Source organism: Trichosurus vulpecula, chromosome 2 (assembly GCF_011100635.1).
Source record: "Trichosurus vulpecula isolate mTriVul1 chromosome 2, mTriVul1.pri, whole genome shotgun sequence".
NCBI classification, from domain to species: Eukaryota; Metazoa; Chordata; class Mammalia; order Diprotodontia; family Phalangeridae; genus Trichosurus; species Trichosurus vulpecula.
This window is the reverse complement of record NC_050574.1, coordinates 227,147,836-227,168,532: the sequence shown is the minus strand read 5'-3', so window position 1 is coordinate 227,168,532 and position 20,697 is coordinate 227,147,836. Positions and strand designations below refer to the sequence as shown.

The 20,697-nt window shown below is 39.0% G+C and overlaps 1 protein-coding gene across 4 annotated transcripts in view; it reads right to left on the bottom strand.

Moving 5' to 3' along the window:
- Positions 1–18,006: 18,006 nt before the first annotated feature.
- The window catches only part of RAPGEF4 (Rap guanine nucleotide exchange factor 4), a 257,949-nt gene continuing 255,258 nt past the window's right edge, over positions 18,007–20,697 (bottom strand). For all 4 annotated transcript variants that reach the window (XM_036744587.1, XM_036744589.1, XM_036744588.1 and 1 more), the window contains one exon: positions 18,007–19,515. In XM_036744587.1, coding sequence (XP_036600482.1) covers positions 19,388–19,515 — 128 coding nt within the window. In that variant the 3' untranslated portion in view covers positions 18,007–19,387. The remainder of the gene's footprint in view (positions 19,516–20,697) is intronic.

The window sequence follows — 20,697 nt, the reverse complement described above, 5'->3', positions numbered from 1 at the left end:
AGTTCCAATGGCTCCAGCTTGCCTCTAGGATAAAATACCCAATCCATTGTTTACAGGCATTTAAAGCCCATCACAGCCTGGCTTAACTTTCCAGGCTCATTAGGTATTACTCCTCTTTGTGTGCTGTGTTCTAACTCGATGGCCTGTTTGCTGTTCCTCATACATCACAGTCTGTCTCCTGTCTCCATGCCTTAAAATAGACTTCTCTCTCTATCTGGAATGTGCTCTCTGCTTACCTCCCTTGCTGAGAAACCATAAGTTCCTTCTCAGCTCAGCTCAGATACCCGCTCCTACATGAAGCGTTTCCTGATTCCTCCAAGGGCCAGCGCCTCCCCACCCTCAAATTACCTTGGACCTACTTTGTATAGATTTAATTTAAAAAACAAACATATCTTCTCTTTTCATTAAGGATTTATGTTCTTTTCCCTATGTGTTAATATATGTATATATGTGTGTTTACATACACGTATATAAGCACACATACATACATGCATATGCAACCATAGAATAAATCCCAAGAGCCTTATCTAGGCCCTGGATGCTTCTTTTATATGTATAGAAAAATAAAAATAATAAATGTGTATATATATATATACACATATACAGATACAGATATATACATATACACATTTGTATCAATACATACACACAACAAACACGTGTATACATATTCATGTATATACAATACATGTGTGTACATATACATACACACCTATGCGCATATCCCTACACCTACATATATGTATATGTATATCCATTCATATACATGTGTACATATGTATGTATAAAAATGCAAGGGCTAGCTAAGGATCTTGGGATATATAGCACCGTTGCTTACAGAGAAGTCTGCGTGTATGTATTGTTTCGCCTTATAGAATATATACTCCTTTAGAGCAAGGACTGTTTTGATTTTTATCACAACAGTGCCTACTACATTGCCTGGCACATGGTAGGCACTTAAACACATGCCAATCAATTGATATGTCAAGGACAAACACTCCCAAGTTCCCCTTGAAGAGACAAGCGAAGGAGTTGGCAGACCAGGTGGAACATTTGATATGTCACCTCTCGGTGATCACGAGTGTAAGCTAACAAATCACCATGAAAATGACACAACTTAACTATTGCCATGTTGTGAAGGATCAGGAAGCAGGAGGATTTTGTTCCTATCTTCCAAAGCAAATCAACATCTATTTTCATACTTTAGGCCTTCGATGTGAAGTCAGGTACAGGGGAGGGCAGCGATAATTATGTAATAATACTAGTTGACTTTTATACAATGCCTTCAACTTTTCAAAGAACTTCACCTACATTAACTCGTGTTAGTCTTCTGACAGCTTTGTGGTATAGATGAGAAAACTGAGGCCCAGAGACATTAAGTAACCCATGGTCACTCAGCTAGTGACCATGACAGAGGTGGAGTTCAAGCCTGGGTCCTCCTGACTCCAAGGCTAGCACACTATCTACTGCCCCACATTACCTCTCATGTAGGAAAGTAGGTTTTGGAAGAAAGAAGAAAGGAAGGAAAGAAAGAAGGAAACAAGCATTTCTTAAGTGCCTAGTAAATGTCAGAGAGTGTATTAAGCGCTTTGCAAATATCATCTCATTTGATCCTGATGACAACCCTGGGAAGTAGGTTATTATTATCCCTATTTTGCAGTTGAGGAAACTAAGGTAAACAAGTTAAGGAACTTGCCCAGGGTCACGTATCCAGTAAGTGTCTAAAGCCAGCTTTGAATTCAGGGCCTCCTGACTCCAAGCTCAGTGCTCTATATGCTGTATAACCTAGCTGATTAAAACAAAACAGGACCGAAGGTTTTGTCTTCCCAGCTTTATGTCACAAATATTTTCTTCAAGAGTTAAAAGGTGGTAGATATGCATAATTATAAATAGCATCATAAAAAATTAAATGTACTCTAACTTAACAAATAGCAAGAAGCATTTATTAAGCACCTACTAAACACAAGCTCCTTTTACCTTATGGGAATCAGTACTTTCTTTATAGTCAGATTATTGGCTGTTTAGAGCGAAGATCCAAATCAGCACAGATCAAAATCAAATTAGAAGGAAGACTAGTGATGAGATCCCACTTCCAGTTATGACAGTTTGACCTTGACTTAGTTCAGTAAGTTGTCAACTCTGAAAAATGGGATTTGGATATCAGTAAAGACCTAACTCTGATTACCACCATTTCATGAAGAAGTTTAAACAATAAAAACCAAATACCACAATAAGAAGGCCTCAAGAACCTCAGCCAATAAACACAAGATCTTGCAGAGCCTCTGAAAATTTTTTTGAGGAGCACAAGACAGAAGACAATCAGCGGATGGGAAGACAAATCTGTGGGAAGTTCAGCATACCAATGGCACTCCAGGACCCCCCTAATTAGGTGGGCAGGGGCAGGAGATGGAAAGTTCTCTGTTAAGGTTCTCAGTATAACCAGCCCTTCTGCAACAGGAGTCTGAGGGCCCAGACAGACCCAAGAACTTCCTCTCTTCTGCCCTGGGCTAAACACAGCAGCAGCAGCTGCAGCAGTCCAGATCCCCAGAGGCTCTGAAAGGCCCAACAGGAACAGGTGGTAGGGAAACATTTCCCCAGTCCCCACTGCCAAGTTCCAGTGGGTCCCATCTATTAAGAACTTCATAAATGTTTTCCCATTCTATTTGAAACTAACTAAGCCAATAGGAGGCCCAGCAGATAGAGCACTGGGTTTGGAATCAGGAAGACTCATCTTCATGAGTTCAAATCTGGCCTGAGACATTTGCTAGCTGCGTGATTGTGGGAAAGTCACTTAACCTCATTTGCCTCAGTTCCCCATTTGTAAAATGAGCTGGAGAAAGAAATGGCAAACCACTCTAGTATTTTTGCCAAGAAAATCCCAAATGGGGTCATGAAGAGTTGGACAGGACTGAAAAAAAACTGAACAAACAACAAAACTAGGCCAAATATAGCGCTCTTCTTTCCCTGACTCAGGAAGCAACTGTAACAAAGAATAAAAGAGAGAGGGAAAAGAAAAAGACATCAGGAAGAAATCAGCAACCACAATCCTATAGCCTTTCCTTCCCATATCTATTTGATAGGGTCTATGTATTATTTAGATTGCTGATGAAAAGACACCTTTGCAGATGATTTTCCATAGACCATATGTCCACACTCACATAATTGGGTTAAAAATTCATGGAATCTGCTTGGTACTGGCTAAGAAACCAAGTGGTGGATCAGTGGAATAGATTAGGTACACAAAACACAGTAGTCAATGACTATAGCAATCTACTCTTTGATAAACCCAAAGAATCCAGCTCCTGGGCTAAGAATTCACTATTTCACAAAAACTGCTGGGAAAATTGGGATCTGATAGGGCAGAAACTGGGCATAGACCAATAACCTTACACCATATATCAAAATAAAGTTAAAAATGGGTTCATGATTTAGGAGTAAAGGCTGATACTATAAGCAATTTGGGAGAGCAAGGAATAGTTTGCCTGGCAGATTTATGGGAAAGGGAAGAATTCATGACCCAACAAGAGATAGAGAGCGTTACAAAATGCAAAATGGATAACTTTGATTATGTTAAATTGAAAAGTTTTTGTATAAACAAATAGAGCACTGGGTTTGGAATCAGGAAGACTCATCTTCATGAGTTCAAATCTGGCCTGAGACATTTGCTAGCTGCGTGATTGTGGGAAAGTCACTTAACCTCATTTGCCTCAGTTCCCCATTTGTAAAATGAGCTGGAGAAAGAAATGGCAAACCGCTCTAGTATTTTTGCCAAGATAAGGAGGGAAGCAGAAAACTGAAAGGAAATCTTTACAACCAGTGTCTCTGAGAAAGGCCTCATATCAAAAATATACAGGGAACTGAGCCAAATTTATAGGAATACAAGTCATTCCTCAATTGAGAAATGGTCAAAGGATATGATCAGGCAGTTTTCAGAGGAAGAAATTAAATATATCTAGTCATATAAAAATGCTTTAAATCACTATTGATTAGAGAAATGCAAATCAAAACAACTCTTAAGTACCACATCTCTCCTGTCAGATTTGCTAACATGACAAAACGGGAAAATGATAAATGCTGGAGAGGATGTGGGAAAATTGGAACATTATCACATTGTTGGTGGAGTTGTGAACTGATCCAGTCATTCTGGAGAGCAATTTGGAACTATGCCCAAAGGGCTATAAAAATGTGCATACCCTTTGACCCAGAAATACCACTTCTAGACCTATATCCCAAAGAGATCATACAAGCGGGAAAGGAACCTGTATGTACAAAAATATTTATAGCAGCTTTTTTTTTGTGGTGGCAAAGAACTGGAAATCAAGGGGATACCCATCAATCGGGGAATAGCTAAACAAATTGTGGTATATGAATGTAATGGAATGCTATTGTGCTATAAGAAATGAGGAGCAGACAGACTTCATTATAACCTGGAATGATTTATATGAACTGATGGTGAGTGCGGGGATCAGAACCAGGAGATTATTGTACATGATTACAGACACATGGTGTCTTTAAGGACTAACTTTGATAGACTTGACTCCTCTCATCAATGCAAGTTCCAAAAGACTCATGATAGAAAAAGCTATGCACATCCAGAGAAAGAATTATGGAGTCTGAATGTAGATTGAGGCAAACTTTTTGCTCTCTTTTTTTTTTGTTTCATTTCTCCCTTCTCATGATTCATTCCATTGGTTGTAATTCTTCATTACAACTGGACTATTATTCACAAAGTTCAACGTGAAGGTATATGTAGAACCTACATTGGATTACATGCCCTCTTGGGGGTTTGGGGGGAGGAGCGAGAGGGAGAGAAAATTTGGAACCCCAAAACTTGTGGAACACAGTGTTGTAAACTAAAAATAAAAAAATAAATTAAAAAAATTAATTGAATCCAAAATCCTGGTTACATACACACACACACACACACACACACACACATACATACACACAGGGGGAGAGAGGAGAGAAGGGGAGAGAGAGAGAGAGAGAGAGAGAGAGAGAGAGAGAGAGAGAGAGAGATGTTTACAAAAAAGCATTTGACTCAGTAGAGTAAAACACATAATTAAAGGCTCTTTAACAAGGTAGTATCTTACAGTCTTTGTTTATATTGTTTTCCTGGCTCTACTTACTTTAACTTGCATCAGGTCCAGAAAATTTTTTCATGCTTTTCTTTATTTATCATTTTTGTTTCTTAAATATCATAGTATTCTATTATATTCATGTATCACAATTTATTTAGCTATTGTCCAATCTATGGTGTCTACTTTGTTCCCAGTTTTTTCCTATCCCAGAAAGCGATGCTTGAAATATAGTGGTGTATATGTTACTAATTACCACTAATATGATTTTCAATTGTCTTCCACAATTCTTGTAAGAATTCACAATTCCACCAACAATGTATTAGTGCATCTGTTTTTCTACAATCCTGTGTTGGTAGACAAAATGGGCTCTTAGCACTCGGTTCAACCAAGTGCCCTTGAAGAGTTTGGCCTTTGTTTACTTGATTAGATTGGGAGTCCTTGGTGACCTCCTTGCCTCAGGGGAGGGCCTAGTTTACACATGAGTTTGAGTGACATGTTTGGGACATCAGAGGCTTTTAGACCATGTGGGTTTAAATCACCTCTTTGTGATGATTTTAGGTCACGTGGGTGAGTTGCACGTGTGACTCACCCTTGACCCTGAAAAAAAATATAAAACCAGGGGTTGGTTTTCTCTTTTTCAGAGCTCTTACCCACAGCCATGGTGGTGCAAGTGACTCTGGGCCAGCCCTTGTTATGAGCTCCCGGGCTGAACTTGGATGTTGGTAACTATGAATTGTATTTGGTCTGTCTGTCAATGCCTGTAATTTGTCTGTGTTTTGCTCTGAAGTTCAGGGTGCTGGATTTTTCCCCTGAACTAAGTGAATGGCATTTGTATGCTGATTTCAAATAAGCTTGTTAACCCCTTAACGTTGCTTTCCTTAGTAAAGCAGATCAAAAGAACCTGGGTTTTGGCAGCATTCTTGTTGTTGGGCTTGTGCTGGTCTTTCACCCCCACAACAGCTGCTGGCTAGATTGTTGAAGCAAATCCTTCCAAGATTGACTATTTTCATCCTTTATCATCTTTGCCAACTTGCTGGTTGTGAGCTGGAACTTCAGGGTCGTTTTGATTTGAAATATTCTTTCATATAGTTATTAATAGTGTGCAATTCTTTTAAGAACTGGTTGTTCATATCCTTTGACCACTTTTCTATTGAGGAATGGCTTTTAATATTATACTTTAGAAAATTTGTATGTAACAGAAGCTCACAGCTTCATATAAAATCCTCTTTTCTTCTTCATTTATTGAAATGTTCGTGTTTTTTGATGGTCCCAAAGTTCATAATAAAAGATATTTTAAATATTCACTCTTAACCATAGATCTGAAATGTACCTTTTCCCTGTTTCCTTCCCGCCCCCCCCCCCCGTCCCCACAAATGATATGACCCTTTTATTTAGGTTTTCTTTTCTTCCATTCTGATGTCAAACCTTACTCTTATGTTCTGATGCCCCTGATTGAAGCTTTTATTGTCATTTGAATACTTGGAGTCAATAAGACCAGAGGATCAGACTTCCTAGTTTAACAAAGCAGCTATTATTAAACCTCCGTAATTCCCCCAAATCTTTCCTGACACTCAATATTCAGAACATCATCATTGAACACCCTGCACTCCTTAGCAGGGTTGCTCCCCTCATCCTTCCCAGTAAAGTGCAGAATTGTCTGGGCTTTCATTTTTTTTGCCAACCGTAATCTTTTCCGGATGCTCAAAGCATTTCTAAGCCAGATGCTACACAAAAGAGTTTATACTGTTACTTCAGGGTTTTCTTTTCTAATGCATAAGTGAAATCTGATTGATAAGCCTATAAAACAACTGTGCCTCTCTTGGCGCTATCCCCAAACCCCTCCCCACAACAGTTTAAATGTTGACTTGATGCTATTCATTTGGTTGTGTTGTCATTGAAAATGAGTTATTAATAACATGGTCCCAACATTGCCTGGCCCACATACAGTGCCACACTCAATAATCCCTAATTTAATGCATATTTTGGCTCATACCTACAATTTAATTTCTGAAGCCAGAAACACAAATGATTTCGATAATGGTTTGTGAGTACCAGATGGGGGAAGAGCAAGACGTAATAGTGAAGGGCCACATTCTCAGAAGGAGCTTCTCAGATACTGCATATGTTTTTGCAAACTGTACAAATGGATCATTTGCCTAACCAGTCTGTCTCCCTACTGTCTATAGGATGAAATCTTGACTTCTTACTCCGGCACTCAAGGCCCCCTGCAATCTTATATACAGAATGCAGGACCTTTCCATAACTTTTGTTCCACCAATAATCTGGGAGCCAGACACAACTGGGGAAATAGGATGGGGTGGGGACAGGAGATCTAGCAGGGGCTATGGGCTTTGAACAGAAAAAAATACAATCAGTTTGATGCCTTTTGCTAAGAGTAACAGGCTCAAAGAGAGGACTCGTGATCACCCAGGCCTTAAAGCCATCCAGACCCAAGAAAACACATGATGAAAACAAGGCTTCACATAAAAGCCTCAGCAAGTGAATTTCTTCTAGGAACATCAGAGATGTTTTGGTCAAAGGGGAATTAGAACTTCCATGGGGTAGAACTGCTAGAATCTCTGGGTGAGGAAGGGGTAGCTTGTAGGTCAGTAGCTTGAAAGTAGGGTTAGCAAAAATAGAATTAAAAACAAACACAACAATAACTATAGCATGACATACCAGTAAGAACCAATTGACTTCTGTACTATAACCACCCCACCTGGCATGCTGAAAGTGAAGGGTCTTTTTTTCTACAAAATTAGTACTTTATTAAATAATTACTGTGTGCAGGGTACTGGGTAGAGATACACATTTAAAATCTCTTGCCTTCAATCAGCTTGTCATCTACTAGGAAGAAAAGACATCTACACAGATGGCTATCTGTGGGGCACAGGTTGTCCCAAAATTCTTAGTGCATAGTAGCATAAAGATGCATTAAGAATTTTGGAACACACTGAATATAATATTACATGATATTGTTACAAGTCCACAGTTACAAGTCCACTTTAGGGAATTACAAAACAAAGGGCTATGTAGAGGGGATGTGGAAGTTCATTATCAGTGAGGGGGCAGGGAAGATTCAAGCAGCATTTGAGTTGAGTTTTAAAGGAAGTTCGGATATATTGTCTAGGAATCCAAGGGCGAAAGTTGTACTTCTAATGGACCTCTGGCCAAAAAGGTGGAAAGCTAGCTAAGAAGGTGAATTGCAGGACAATATCTGATATATATGTACTTAAGTATATTATCATCGATTCATTGTTGTACTTTGTTCTCGAAGAAGACCAAAATGACATCACTATGCTAGAGTCAAGTTTCAGTGTTTCCAACTGTGGCTGATCAGACCAATATGAGCTCAGAATGCTCTGCCACAGGTTGGGCACAAATAGTCCATGTGAACATTTGGCGTGGATTCTCTAAATTTGTGCATCCTGTGTTTTCTTTGGGCTGTTTCAATTCTGCTTTGCTCAAAGAGCACAGCACCTTCTCTGATGTGGGCACGCCATGCTGAGTGGTCCTGTGCCAGTGTCTCCCATGTCGCACAATCAAATCCAAAATTCTTGAGAGAGACCTTGAGAGTGTCCTTGCATTACTTCTTCTGACCACCATGAGAGTGCTTGCTCTGTGTGAGTTCTCCATAAAACAGTTTTTTTGGCAAGTGTATGTTTTGTATTTGAACAACATGGCCAGCCCATCGGAGCTGCATTCTCTGCAGTAGTTTGAATGCTTGGCAGTTTAGCTCGAGTAAGGACCTCAGTGTTTGGTACCTTATCCTGCCAGGTGGTCTTCAGAGTCTTCCTAAGACAATTCAAATGGAAGTGATTCAGTTTCCTTTCATGGTACTGGTAGACTGTCCAGGTTTCACAGGCATACAACAATGAGGTCAGCACCAGAGCTCTGTAGACTTTCGGTTTGGTAGTGTAGTTGGCAAAGAACTTTTCATATGTTATCTCACTTGGTTTTCTTAACAGCTATGAGGCAGGTATTATCATCTCTATGCAGTAAAGAGGTTAAATGATTTGGCCATAGTTGCATAGGAGGGATTTGAACTGAAGCCTCTTCTGATCCCAGATGTGCGCCACTCTTTCTAAAACATACCACTGTCCCTTTCTGGCAGCCTGAAGCCCATGAGTGGAAGACTGAAGGAGCCCTCATGTGTGCATCTATGAATTCTTTCAGTTGACCTTCACAAAAGCCATGTAAGCTTAGTTCAGCAATTATCATAATTTCCATTTTAAAAACGATTCGGCCCATGCTTGGTGAAATTAAGTGACCTTCCAAGGTCACATAGATGACTGGGTGTCAGAGGTGGGATCTACTGGAATATTGAACTCAGTGTCCTCCTTTGATCTCCATATCTATACTACCCAGTTATCTCTTAATCTCTTGGAATCTGGTTTCTGTCTGAAGCAGTCTATTGAAATAGCTCTCTTAGGGGTCCCCAGTAGCCTCCTAATTTTCCAGGTACAATGGGCTTTTCTCAGCTCTTCTCATCCTTGACCTCTGCAACCATTGGCTACTCTCTTTCCCTTGCTTCTCTTTGTCACCTTGGCTTTTGTATTGTGGCTGTCCTGATCCTTTCTTTTCCTGCCTTCTCTGAGTGCTACTACTCTTGTCTCCTTTACTGATTTCTCTTCTTCTGCTTGCTGATTGGTGAGATGATTTTAGTGAGTAAGTGAGGAGAGAAATGAATACCTGTGTCTTTTCCTGCAGACAACTCTGGATGGTGGGAAGCCAAGTTGGAAGAAAGGATGAGACCAGAGAAAATTAGCTTGCAAAGCCATAGAGCCAATTGCCAGTGGCTTGATGGTGAAAGAAAAGTGGGGGATCTTAGAGGGACATTAGGAACCCTGTATGAAACAGGGCATGAGATGCAAAATCCTCAGTTCTCATGAAGCCTACAGTCTATTTGGAAAGAAAAGACACATACACATTAAAAGGTAACTGATAACTGAGGTTAATTTAAAGGCTTTTCTCAAGTTTCCAGTATATCAGGAATACTGTGGCCTATCTGTTCATTTCGTGACATGCTTGTATCTACAACTAGAGAAAATTCTGCTTACTCAAAAAAGGACTAAAAATTAAACACTTCAATGTAAGGGTTCATTTTTACTGCAATAAATCTCCTGGCCTGATATTTTACATTTTATTATTAGTGCAAAATGAAATGAAAACGGTGCTTGTTTCAATTTTTTCTCACTGACAGTCACTGATTTACATTCAAATCTTCAAGAAGAAATGCTGTTGAATTGAGAAGCCAATTTCACCTACATGGTTATCAGAAACTGCCAGAAAAAGCTTAACTCCTCTTCAGGCTGTCAGTGGCCTTGTTAAGTGGGGATGTTAACCACTTAGATGGACCATTTTCCATAGTTGCAATTGGTTAAAACAAAAAAAATTTCTTCTTTTCTTCTTCTTCCAGTCAAGGTCACTATCTTTCTTATGACCCTGTAAGACCCTTCATTTTCTTTTCTTTTGTTTGCAAGTTTTCAAATATTAACTACAGCTCTTGCCTTGATAGGGTTTCTTGGCCAATCGTGTCTCTATGATGAGCATGAAGGTGGGTTGTTTTGTCCATATGGGCCAGGGAACTGGCCAGTTGGTCAACACAGCTCTTCCTTCCTTCCTCCTTTCCTTCCTTCCATCCTTCCTTCCTTCCTTCCTTCCCTCTTTCCTTCCTTCTTTCTTTTCTTCCTCCCTCCCTCCCTTCCTTCCTTCCTTCCTTCCTTCCTTCCTTCCTTCCTTCCTTCCTTCCTTCCTTCCTTCCCTTCCCTTCCCTTCCCTTCCTTCCTTCCTTCCTTCTTTCCCTTCCCTTCCTTCCTTCCTTCCTTTCTTCCTTCCCTTCCCTTCCCTTCCCTTCCCTTCCCTTCCCTTCCCTTCCCTTCCCTTCCCTTCCCTTCCCTTCCCTTCCCTTCCCTTCCGTTCCCTCTCTTCACATAGGACATTATACCCTTACCTGTAGGTGCTCTACCCAAAGGAATGTAAATTTCAATCATTGAGACCTTGCAAGATATCTTGTGGTTTACAGTCTAGGTTCCTTTCTTAAGGATCATGCCTTGAACCCAAATCACTCTGGCCTTCATTGATTGGCCAACAATAGGTCCCAGGCCAAGCCCTACTTGGTCATTGTTTGGGCCCCGTTGGCTCAGAGTGAATGTAATAAGCAATTATTTCTATGAAAGAAGTGAATGATGTAAAGAACATTATTAAGAACATACAAGAAAAGGAGGGTGTGCTAATTATACACCGTAGGTTCAGCAAGGTGGCATAGTGGGTAGAATGCTGGACTTGGAATCAGGAAGACCTGAATTCAAATCTGACCTCAGACACTAGTTAGCCCTGGGCTAGTCTTCTCTTCTGTCTGCCTCAGTTCCCTCATTTGTAAAATAGGAGGAATAATGGCATCTCCCTCCCAGGGTTGTTGTGAGGATCAAATGAGATAATATCTGTAAAGCGCTTGCATAATTATTACTACGATTATTGCCCTTGTATCTAGGAAATATTAACGATTGGAGCCCTTCACCATCTTGGGTAGATTTTCTGCAGAGGAATTATAAACAGACCTGGACAAGAATTGCTTAGGATGAGACCCCCTGGATAGCTTGGACAGATTATGATAATCACCAGTGAAGGGAATGACTACACTGATAAAATTTTTTAAAAAATTAGGGGATAAAACGAGCATTTCCTTAACATAATACAATAAAAACGAGGATTGTACATGAAACTGCAAATCTACTATGCACAACTTGCTATTCCTTTCAAATATACAAGAAAATTATCATGTAATTTTTTCCCGCTTTATTCCTTTCCTCTCCCCACCCCTCATGGCTACCATTCCACACAAATAGGAATAGATATGAAAAACCATTCTATGCATACTTCTACTAAGCAGTTCTTTCTCTGGATGCAGACGGTGTCTTCCTTCATAGGCCCTTTGTAGTTAATTTGAGTATTTATAATAGGCAAAACAACTGATTTGCTCAAAGTTGTTCCTAAAACAATATTGTTGTTACTATACATCATTTTATTAGTGCTGAAGCATTTTTATTAATTAACTAAAGTTTGAGAGGTAGTGGGGTTATCACGGAGAGACTTGGTTTTTGAGTCAGGAAGCCTCCTGCTTCTGCCATATACTGGCTGTGTGGCCCTAGGGAAGTCCCTTAAACTCTTAGAGTCCCCAAGTACTTCTCTCTTAATGGCAGAGTAAGGCTCAATCTACATTCTGAGAAGTTCCTCATTGTGAGTTCTCTCCACTGGAGAAACCACAGGTCCAGCAAAAAAAAAACTAATATTCATACACTATAAATATTTTAAGTACTTATGGGTGGTGCTTAATACATGCTTATTGAATGAAATGAAAACTAAAGGAATGATAAATTTATTCAAAATCATATATTAATTTTATAAATTATGTGTTTATTTTAAACAACATGGAATCTAAGTCAGAATATGGTCACAGAATGTTGAGAGCAACATGGTTCCAGGTGGCAGAGGAGGGAATATTTTTTAATGGATTTGGAATTGGCCTTGCCTTAAGAAACAAAGGCCGGTCACTTAATAAAATAATAGCCACTTCTTCGAATAGAGCAAGAATTAGTATTAATATTTTTATGAAGTACCTGGAAGAGGAGCACGTAAGGAAGAGCACATAATTCAGTCCTCACGGATGACACCAAGGTCTTTCAGAAAGTAGTATGCCAAGCCAATTAAATGCCAGCAGATCCTGTAATGCTATGTCAGCATGCAGAAAAGTGGCACGTGAGCTTGGTATGGTGAAGCATGAGGGAATTCAATTAGTAGAAAGAACCCTGATTCTGTTTGTTAGATCATGGCCTCTGTACATTAGCTAAAACCCCCAAAGGGATTTAAGATTACATCATCATAATAATAGCAACTAACATTTACAATAACATAGTGCTTACTGTGCACAAGGCATTATGATGAGCACTTTACCATTATTATCTCATCTGATCCTCATAACAATCTTGAACAAAGGTACCTGGGAGGTTGTTGTGAGGATCAACTTGGGAAGTATTATTATACGCATTTTATAGGTGAGGAAACTGAGGCAAACAGGTTAAGCAACTTGCCCAATAAATGTCTGAAGCTAGACTTGAACTCAGGTGTTCCTGACTCCAGGCTTGATGCTCTATTCACTGTCATGTCTCAAAACCCCCATAGACCAGTGATGTCAAATTCAAATAGAAAAGGGAGGCATTAATCCATACATAAGAATTCCTGCAGGCTGCATATTGACTTAATTTAAAAATATATTGTCTATGTTTTATAGCATTTTAATTTGTTAATTATATATCATATTTTATTATTTATATATTATATAATATTATTTATTATTTATATATTCTATTTTAACCTGATTCAGTGTGGGCCACATACAGTTCACATATTCAACACCTCTGTTATAAACTATTTACAAAAGGCACTTTCTCAGTATATTCCTGTGGCCAAAAGTACTATTAAAGTATGGAGCATGTTCAAATATTGTAAGATAAACAGAAAGCGTTTTTACTTTTGTTCAAGTCTTGATGAGTTTATACTCAGAATACTGCCTGTGGTTCTGATTGCCGTCCCTCCTTGCCCACTCCCGACCCCTCGTGGAAAAAACAAAATGGAGCCAATGAAGATCCAGAATGTCTAAAACAATTAAAAACATGGATGTGTGTGTGTGTGTGTGTGTGTGTGTGTGTGTGTGTGTGGCTGAAAGTAGATTTTTAAAAGGTAAGGTCTAGAAATACTAATGCTGACCAGGGGCTATACAGAATAATGAATCACATTCTCTACACTTGGAGGCAGCAACAACTGCAGTCTGAACCCTTCCCATGACACTTAGTAGCTGAGAAAATCCCTATGCTTCTCCAAGTTTGTTTCTTCATCTGTAAAAATAGAGATAACAACATCTGTAGTATCAACCTCAAAGAGTTGTGATGAGATTCAAATGAAATCTCAAAGCCTCGAAATCTCATCAAAGGAATGTTCTGCCTCCTTATTGCCCTCTCTTGGAATTCCTAGTTTTCTTCTAGGCTCAGCTCAAGCACTAACTTCTGCATGAGGCCTTTCCTGGTGCCCTCCAGTAGCTAATGCTTTTCCCTCCTAAGGTTCTCTTGAATGTGTTTTGCATTCAAAGTTGCCTCTACACGTGTGCAACAGCCCCTCTGGGCTGCCTACTACTCATTATTCTAGGGGTAACCTTGAGGGGTTGGATTTCTAGTATTGTTGGTTATGAACCCCCACCAGGGTGCTTCTCATTGATTGTCAGCCAGATTTAAATAGCTCTACAAAAGGTATTTTACTAAATAGGCCTAGCAAAAATAGTTAGTACAACATATTCTTTTTATCCCCAAGTCTACTACAGTATGCATTTAATAAATGCTTTTTTTCCTGATTAATTGATAGAATAGTGCTAACATGGAAATACCAATCTAGGATACTTGAGTTAGAGAATACACTTCGAATATTGGTATGGGAACAAATACCACTTTAGATAATGAATAATAAATTAATAGAGTTCATTTTTCCTAAAGACTGTTTAACTGAAAATATAAATTTAAAAATGGTTAGGTCATATATTGTATTATAAATTATGAGTTATTGAGGAGAGTTACATATTTTGCAGATGACTGGGGGCAAGGGAATGTCATTAGCTTTTGAGGTTCATGCCAGGAAAACTAAACATTCTGCCCCTCCTGAAAAAATGTCCCTTGGGTTACACTATTGGGTAGAATCCTGGAAGCATCATGGATCCAATCCTCTCCGGCAATTATCATCTTATATTAACAGCCAATGGGCACTTATGGTGGCAATCCTAATGTTACTTCCTAATATTGTAAAGCCACCTTGTTACTCTTACCTCATGTCTAACTAGACTATATACTGAAAGGTGCCCATGTTTTCATGATATGGCCTGATTGTAGCAGGCCATTTCAATTCAATTTCACAGTCATTTGCTGAATACCTTCTAGGTGCCAGGTTCTGTGCTATGTATGTGCTAGGTATGTAACATTTTAAGAAATTAGTCTTTACCTTTAAGGAGTTTACATTTTATTGGAGGAAAAGAACATGCTACAAAGATAAGGAAACAGAATATATATATATATACATATATATATAGATATATAAAATATAGGTTAATTTGTGATGCAGAAACACTTGGGGAATCAGGTCTTGAAGGCTTCTCCCCCCTCTTGTAGAAGTTAGTCCTTGAGCTGAGCCTTGAAGGGGGCTGAAGATTCTAAGGGCTTGAGGTAAGGCAGGGTGCAGGGATGGAGAGAGGAAAGAGTCTGGGAGAATGGATGGAGATGGTACAAGGAATATGGTCTATGGAGAATCCAAGCAAGCCAGCTTGGCTGCCAACAGAGAATGCAGGAAAGGGAGTAATGGGAAATCAATCTGGAAAGATAGATTGGAACCAGACAGTGAAAGGTTTTAAATGACTAACAGAGGAAGCAGTAGTTTATCCAAGGAGCAACAGTGAGTGACTGAACCTTCTGGAGCAAGGAAATACAGTTATCAGACCAGAATATCAGTTTTGGTAACTGTATAAACACAGGCATAGATCTATGCTTTCCTGATGTATTTAGATTGTATTCTGTACATAAATCAATTGCCACACCTTTAGGGCTCATTCTCAATGTTTCTAGTTGTAGTAGTTCATAAAATGTTAACATGGATGCCAATGATTTGAAGATTTACTTGGATTTAATGCCAAATAACAGCTTCTGTAAGTTAAAATTTACTGAAGCATTGGTTGGCACAGCAGATAGAGGGTTGGTCTTGAAGTCTTGAAAGCCTGAGTTCAAATCTTGCTAAATCATTTAACCTCTTAGCCTCAATTTCTTCATCTCTAAAATAGTGATAACAACACCTACTTTATAGGGTTTTTGTGAGGATGAAATAAAATAACACACGTACTTTTTAAATCTTAATTAAAAACTCTCCATAAATCCTAGCTATTATTATTACTACTTTCAAGAGTCAAAAACATTTTTCTTGGCTTTCATTTGTCAACCACATATAATTCTAGCACTAGCACTCTTATGAAATCTAACTGTGCAAACAAACTTACTTCATCCTTCAAGGGAGAAAGGAATACATGTGTGTGTGTGTGTGTGTGTGTGTGTGTGTGTGTGTTTCTGTGGATTCTCTATTCACACAAATACAACCTTTCTGTAACCCCTGAATCAATCTTCATGAATTGCCATGGATGAAAAATGTCAGCTTGGAGGTACTCACCAAAGTTTGTGTTTAAAGACATTTCCTCCAGGAACACAAGATTACTTCCATGCCTGACTAAGACACCAGAGAAGGACTCTGATGCAGACTACACATGAAATTTAAAGCAATATGAATGGTGGTTTTTTTCTCTGTTAATTCATGGAGTATTCTGTCTGGAATTTTAAGAGCTTTGGAAATCTCTTCCTCTTCATAAAATATTTTATTAAGCATCTGGAAGGTGATGATAGGACCTACTGTAGAATCAAAGGAGTAATTTATAAACTATTTACTAAGCACCCCGATGGTTTTGATAGACCTGTCCTCTAAAGGAAAAATCTAGTGAAGAAAGCCCATCAAACGACATCAGCAGCTTCGCAGAGAGCAAGAAACATCAGCTTCAGGGCTTGAGAGGTGTTCTAGCAATACGAGTTCTACAGACTCTTGTGTGTGTGAGAATCTGTGGGACAGTGTAGATTTTCCCTTGTTATTTACTTTCCAATGCTGTTTAATCAAAAAGTTTAACAATTTAAGGTAATATGTCTCCTGGCTTTTTCTGGTGAAAGGAAAACATCAAGAAGGGGCCTCACGAGCTATAGTTTGCTAACCTAAAGTTGCCTTGAATTCAGGGTAGCTTTAGATTTCATTTCTGACAGGGAGCCTGAGGGGTGGTATTTGTGGCTATCTTCTTTTCAAACTGCGAGAAATGGGGCAGACAAAGAAGACAATTGTAGATGCTCTCTAGAATCATAGGTTCCCAAAGTGGGTAATGCTGCCCCCTGGGTGGGGTGCTGGAACCATCTAGGGGATTGGCAGTAGCCTTGGGTGCAATTGGGGGGTCGTTGAATAAAAATAAGGGGACAGTGGAAGCATAAGGAAAGAAGAGAAGACAAGAAAATTTTGAAAAACCTTTTGTACCTGTTTCATCTGTTGTGTAATAGAGTTAAAGTCATAGTAATTACATTATTTTCCAAATAAACACACAAAATGCAAGTTATAACTGATCGGTGGTCAAATCTGCTGACAGGTCTTAATAAGCAAGTGTTGACAGGTGATCAAGTCTCGCATTGTTAGGAAGTCCAGCATGCATCTGCAGGAATATGTGCACATAATGACTTATTTACAATACAGTACTATATGGTTACATGATGTAATATTGTGTCATCAAGATTTCAATGCAGGAAAGACCCACAAATTTACAATAAATTATTAAATTTAAGATGCATCATTTAACACACATATATACATATATGTGAAATGACACAAATTTAAAAAAAACATTAAAAGATAAAAGAAAGTAGATTTCCAGGGGGGTGCTGAGTAGTTTTTTAAAAATAAGTTTGGGAACCTCTGGACTAAATCCAATTCACTCATACTAGCCAAGTGGCAACCTTGGTAGTATAGGAAGAGAGTAAATAAATGTCTGATAAGGAGAGGAAGCATGGGGTAGAAAATAGAGAGCCAGGCTCAAAGTCAGGAAGACCTCAGTTCAGATCCTACCCCTGAAACATACTGGTTGTGTGAACCTGGTTAATCATTTAACCTCTCAGGGCTCTAAGATGTTAAGTTGCAGAACAAAAGCCGATCTGCATTGGTAGAGAGAGATTACCCACCAGGAATTCCCTAAAGTGATGAAATCATAGGTCTGGACTACCCCTATCTACCATCATTTTTTTAAAATAAAGGCTCAAGCACATCTTTTCAGTATTTCTATTTAATGAAGCTCCTGGATATTATTTACAGAAGATACACACACATCACATGATTCCTGCACATTAAATGCTGTCAAATTATGAAGATGAAATAAAAACCTGTACTCCAATTACATGCTAATAAAATAAATAAAAAAGTAATGATTTTGGCACACTACTGGATATGTAGCAAATAAATACTTTATAACTTTAATTGAATAAACACTTTTATTTACATTCTACCTGAAAGTGCAAAACGATTGCTGAAAATTAAGATATCTGTAATAATGCTTAAGTCCAGAAAATATGTTTTTTTTGCCAGTAACAACAATTTGCAGTTGATAGTAAAGTTTTTTTTGTTTTTTTTTTAATGCCCAGGAAAATATTCTCAGTTTGAAAAAAAATGCTTTGTGCATATTGTGCTCTTTTTCAATGTCATTTTCTACCTTTGCTGTAGCAATTTTTAACAGCCTCAGTACTGGAATTTCTATGTAATCCTGATTGGTCAGTTTTTTAAAAAAGGTTATATTGTAAACATAAATACAATTCTAGTTATCCTTCAAAAATTAGAGACCAGTTCTTTCAAGTTCACATAAACAGCCCCGGTGTTGTACAGTAGTATGCAAAGTCAGGTTCTCTCAGAGGCGAGGCCACGAGGATGAGAACATCATGGCCACCTCTATCTTGAGCTTCCATCGATCTTTGTTAACAACAAATAACCTTGCGGATCCAAACCATGGGATAATATTACTACTGGCCTTTCTTAGAGAAGCTCCCCACTTATCCTGCCAGTGATCTATCTTACTCCTATACAAAGGTGTATAGGATTTTGCCATGTGCCCATCACTGACTGTAGATCTATTGGGTTTTACTATGGTTTTTATTTATAGTACAGTAAAGACTTCAAAATGAATAAAGCTGCATACCAACCGGGCATTCCTGAAGCTACAGTGTACAAGCGTTTCATAAGCCACATGTGTTCCTCTCCTTATACTAGCTAATGTCCGGATGGCGCTTGAGAGTCTTCAAAGCATTTTCACATAAATGATCTCTTTTGGTCCTCACAACAGCCCTGTGAGGTAGGCGGAAACAGCTTTTTTTATCCCCATTTTATCGATGAGGAGACGGAGGCTCAGAGAGGTTAAGTGAGTTGCCCAAGGCCACACAGCTAGTTAGGGGCAGAGCTGAGACTAGAACAGAGGTCTTCTGGCACCTAGTTTAATACTCTTTCCACAATGCCACACTGCCCTCATCACCATGTAGCTGGTGTGCTGGGCAAGGCCCAGGGATTGTTTTCACTAATTTTACAGTTGTAATAGAAATGGCATTTTTTTTTTAGCAGACAGCAGACTGGAAATGAACCATTGTTTTAGTCCCTTTAAATGTTCATGCTCGACGAGGCTCTAATCTGTGCGACATCTGGGATAACGTTCTCTGGTTGTCAATCACGTTTAATTGTCGTACGTAACCCCGGACGTCCTGATGGTTCTTATTAGCAAGGGCTGCATCAGGATCTGATGACACAGGAAAAGAGCACAGGTTATTACATACTCAACCTGTTCAATCCCTACCGATTTTATTCTTTTCACTTATTTACTACTTTTAATGCTGGGAGTCAGTAAGGCTGATAAGTTGCTACTATACTATTTTCATGGTCAGGCAACATACTATTTAATAATTATCACTGTACTATTTTAATATTTTGATTTATTAAAATTTTAATGGGAGACATTAAAAGTAATTTCTCCTAATTATTTTCTCTTCCTATTCCAAACTTCCTTGTTTGATGTTTTCCCTGCCATCTTACCTGAGTGAAAATCAAAGCAACCATCTGAGGGCACATCTAATTCTGATAACATACTGAATCTATTGACTTGTCTTTTTCCTTCTTCCCATCAATCTAACATTAAGTCTAAAAATAGATCCTTTCTTTCTTCCCTAGGTAAGAATCAGTCTAGCCTATGCTAGCTGAATGTTTCACTGTTTACTGACTACTGTTTTTAATTTCCATTTGGGCCAAGGTTAAAGAAATAAGCCCTGAGTTTGAAGAAGCAATTTCCTCTCTTGCTTGTATGACCTGCCTACAAAATTGAAATACTTACTTCTGCTCCAATGCCACTCATAGAGTGGCTGGATTCATGATACCAAATGTTCACTTCTCTTGCTATAAAGGTACCTGGTTTGACCTTATTGAGGCCTCTGTACTTAAGAGAAGCTTGCCTTTCCACTGTGGTTCATAAATCTCTTTTCTAATATCCCTGGGATGTAGGTGGTACGGGCATCATTCTCATTTTACTGATGAGAAAATTGAGCCTCTGCGACTTGACCAAGGTAAAAACAGCTGGTGGGTGGTGCCATCAGGATGTGGTTTCAAGTGTTTCATAGTTCAAGGCTCTTTTTTTATTATACTACTCTTCTCTGCTTGAAAAAAATAAAGCCCCAGCCTAGAGGATTGAGGGCACCATCCCCTGACCCAGCTGGTGTATGGTATTCCAGAGGGCACTGTACTACTCCTACTTATACCTCCACAGGGAAAGGAGGTCTATGGATCATCTAGTCCAACCCTCTTCTATATATAAGAGACCCACAGAGCTGTCACTTGTGTCTAAGGTCACAAGATGGATTAGTGGTTAGAGCCAGGACTACGCATCCCACTTCAGGCTCCTTCCCTTATGCCATGCTGCCCCTCTTGCAGA